Source organism: Oncorhynchus mykiss, chromosome 8, assembly GCF_013265735.2.
Source record: "Oncorhynchus mykiss isolate Arlee chromosome 8, USDA_OmykA_1.1, whole genome shotgun sequence".
Taxonomy (NCBI): domain Eukaryota; kingdom Metazoa; phylum Chordata; class Actinopteri; order Salmoniformes; family Salmonidae; genus Oncorhynchus; species Oncorhynchus mykiss.
Genome location: NC_048572.1, coordinates 60930915 through 60934274, shown reverse-complemented (window position 1 = coordinate 60934274; position 3360 = coordinate 60930915). Strand labels below are relative to the sequence as shown.

General features: G+C 41.8%; 1 protein-coding gene across 1 annotated transcript in view; it reads right to left on the bottom strand.

Annotated features, from left to right (window-relative positions):
* Positions 1–204: 204 nt before the first annotated feature.
* LOC110530265 (receptor-type tyrosine-protein phosphatase N2) overlaps positions 205–3360 on the bottom strand; it is a 148120-nt gene continuing 144964 nt past the window's right edge. Inside the window, exons 24-25 of the mRNA XM_021613182.2 lie at positions 2145–2218; positions 205–894 (exon numbers count right to left, since the gene is read on the bottom strand). Coding sequence (XP_021468857.2) covers positions 823–894; positions 2145–2218 — 146 coding nt within the window. The 3' untranslated portion in view covers positions 205–822. The remainder of the gene's footprint in view (positions 895–2144; positions 2219–3360) is intronic.

Sequence of the window (3360 nt, the reverse complement as noted above, 5' to 3'; positions counted from 1 at the left end):
TTGCTGCAAATGTGTTCTCAGTCATCTTACCTGGCAATATATATATATATATATATATATATATATATATATATATATATATATATACACACAAGGGTGTGAACCACCAAGTTTATAATCACACTTAAGCCATTGATGCTGCATGTACAAGTTCATCTAGAAGAACTGCTTAATTTACAAAATATCATAGAGTACACACACCAATTCATAGAACTGCTTTACTTGAGGCAGGCATTAGCGTAACTACATTTAGTTTACTCACAATCGTTGTCCACAACTTACACTTATTTGCCCAGGTCTCAACAATCTGAGGAAACACATATTGCTTGGTATCATTATCACTATGGTAACTAGAATTGTTATCAGTATTCCCTTGACCTAACTGAGCAGTTTTCTTTCTGATCTACATTACATGGTATGGTTCAGTACACGGGACCAAAGTGAAAAAAGACATCAAACTTAAATATGTCCTATGATTCAGATGTGATGACCAATATAATAATTTACACACATATACATAGAAATCGAAAAACAAGATTTCTGTGATTAATATATTCCAATCATTTAACAGATAAAACTTTTTTTCAATCAGTCAAATTCTTGATGCACTAAATTGTCTGTTTGGAAACAAGCTCCACAGACAAAACAATAAAGGCGCCATATTGCACAGCTAAGATCAGGTCACACTTTCTCGCACGGCATCCACAAAGACGGAGAGGTGGAGGAGAGGTAGAGAGGAGGAGTTGTGGAATGGGAGACAAGAGGGAAGGAGAGAGATCCCCGGTGAGAGCTGCTGCTGAGGCTCGGTAGTGGGTACTCCTCTCACTGTGGAAGAGCTTTGAGTATGGCGTTCACCTCCTCTGCGACAGCTGTCAATGCAAACTCAAACTGCTCCTGAGGGTGGAGAGAGAGACAAAGAGGGGGAGGGAGAGAGGGGAGCAAGAGAGTCAATGTAAAGTTCAAACCAATGTTCTTTCCAGATTATTTTGAAATAGACTCACGTTACAGAAATCTAAACGCCTGGGGAGCTACAGTACAACGATTCATGTGAAAGATGGTCTATTAAAGTCCGTAATTCTCTGTGATTCAATAAGCAACCACTAGGGGGAGTGAGACTTGCGTTTACTAACTAAACAAACTGAGATTTACTATGTCTGTATCACCTAAACCACTGATGTAGAACCCTAAACTACTGAAATCAATAGTGCTGCATCAGACATATATTGCAGAAAACAAAGACTTCTACTAATAAAACATTATGATTTCATCACCATAATAGCGAAAATATGATAGTCACTCACTGTGGATAAATAGTTTAATGGTCGATATGACTGCTGAGGCTACCAATCTAATAATTCTCAGTGATTCCACACTATAATTACTGTTTCCAAACTGGCTGTTGATGCACTTTGAATTGTCTGACCAGAATAAATATTTGTTCATTCTTTGTGTTTAGTGTTGGGGAACAACTTGGCTCCCATTTGAGCTGACACTCTGGAGAGAGAGAGAGAGCTCTGCTTTATGAAACAGACAATAAAGCTCTACATTTGTTGAGGACACAGAGTGTACCTGTGTCACACGTCCCACTGTAAACAAGACACACAACTAACTGAGCTTGCCAGTCTCTCTCTCTCTCTCTCTTACTGTAGAAGTATATAGGAAGGACCGTAAACCTACGACAAACCTAGCACTACACTAAAGCAATGGCAATCATTCTGAAGCGAATTATCAGAGCTGCAGACACTTCTTCAAGCTATTAAAGCTAGGTTTTCAGATAAAAAAAATGGATCAAAACGTTTCTACATTTCTTAGTTTTGTCTGTTCTACTAGACTGTAATCCGGGGTGATGTATTCAACTCACCATTTTAAATGAGGTTTGGTGGTGATGTACAAAGGCTCTGAGGTACATCATCCTCTTTGAGGAAATGTATTGCGGGGATTGGATGTCAAGGTAACTTCTGCTCTCACTGTGTTACATTGTAAATGATTGCATCAGCCCTGCACCAAATCCAGTTGTGAAGAACATCCATTTGTGCACCAACTTACTACGCAATGGCACCAGCCTCTATAGTAAGCTCCCTCCCTCCCGCCCTCTCGAAAATGAAAGAGTCCATTAGAGTTCCCAGTAGAGGCGAGGACAGTACCTTTGTCTGGACCATAGCCGGCCGCTGGTCCCTCAAGTGCTCCAAGGTGGCAGCAATATCAATCTCCTTAGCACCTGCAACACAACACCAACAACAAATTGGACAGAGTTCAAAGCCAGGAGATAATCCAGGCAGCGTCTGTCAATCTCCTTTTTCACTCGCTCCCTTTGGAACCTCCGCCTTGCAGCGATTGAAAACTATTACATTCATCCCATCTCCACACAAGTGCTACAAACAAGGCTCCGATTGTTCTTGTTGTCTGGATGAAAAAAAGAGAGTGGAGAAAAACTGTCTGGGGGAAAAAGACCATGTTTGCAAAGGTATTTGTAAAGCCATGAAATGTAAGATACCGGAATCAGAGTGAGTCAGGGATTTAGCTAGGATTCTTAAAAAAACAACATCAAAATCTAAAAATAAGGATTTGTTATGATAAAAGCTTTGTCCCCCCTGTTGCTTTGTGAGCTAAACAAGGTGCCCTATAGGCTGTCTCAGTATCAGGCAGCGAGGGGTGGGGAGTGTCTGTCTGTCTGCCTGTCTGGCTGTCTGCCTGGCAAGCTGCCGCCCAGGTGAATAGCTAGATGTGCTGGCTACTGGACAAGCGGAGCTGCCTCCCTTCCCTGTCTCAGCACCAGTGCCCAGTCAGGCTGGCAGCAGGCCCAGCCCCAGTGCCCAGTTGGCACCGCTCCATGCTCCCCTGCCGACCAAACACGGCTGTGATCACAAAGAAGACGGCTATCTGGGTCTTGAACTAATTGGGGCCAGACTACATGATCGCCTGTGTGGCACTGAAAGCCTACCGTGAAACCTCACAGAGGAAAAAATATCAAGTAATAAGTAACAGAGCGAGGGAGACAAGCACAACACAATTAAATTCATGAGGAGTGGTGATGAAAATAGATGGAAAGAAAATGGATTTGATTCGTTTTCTGTAGCTAACTACCTCAATCCCTCCCACAGATTCCTCAGAAAATCATTCCGGTGTATCAAAAGAGCAAACTTTTTGTTTTGACACATAAAAATAATAATAAGCTAGCTCGTTCAAGCCATTCTCTCTTTCAATATGACAGTTTTTACTTTACAGTTACAAAGGAGGAACTCAAGCCTCCTTTCCCCCCCCCAAGAATGGTGCTCACACAGTTCTACGAGCACCACACTGATAAGTTCTTTATTTTCTGGGAACTAAAAATCGTACTATTGTGCTGGTTCTAATAAACCA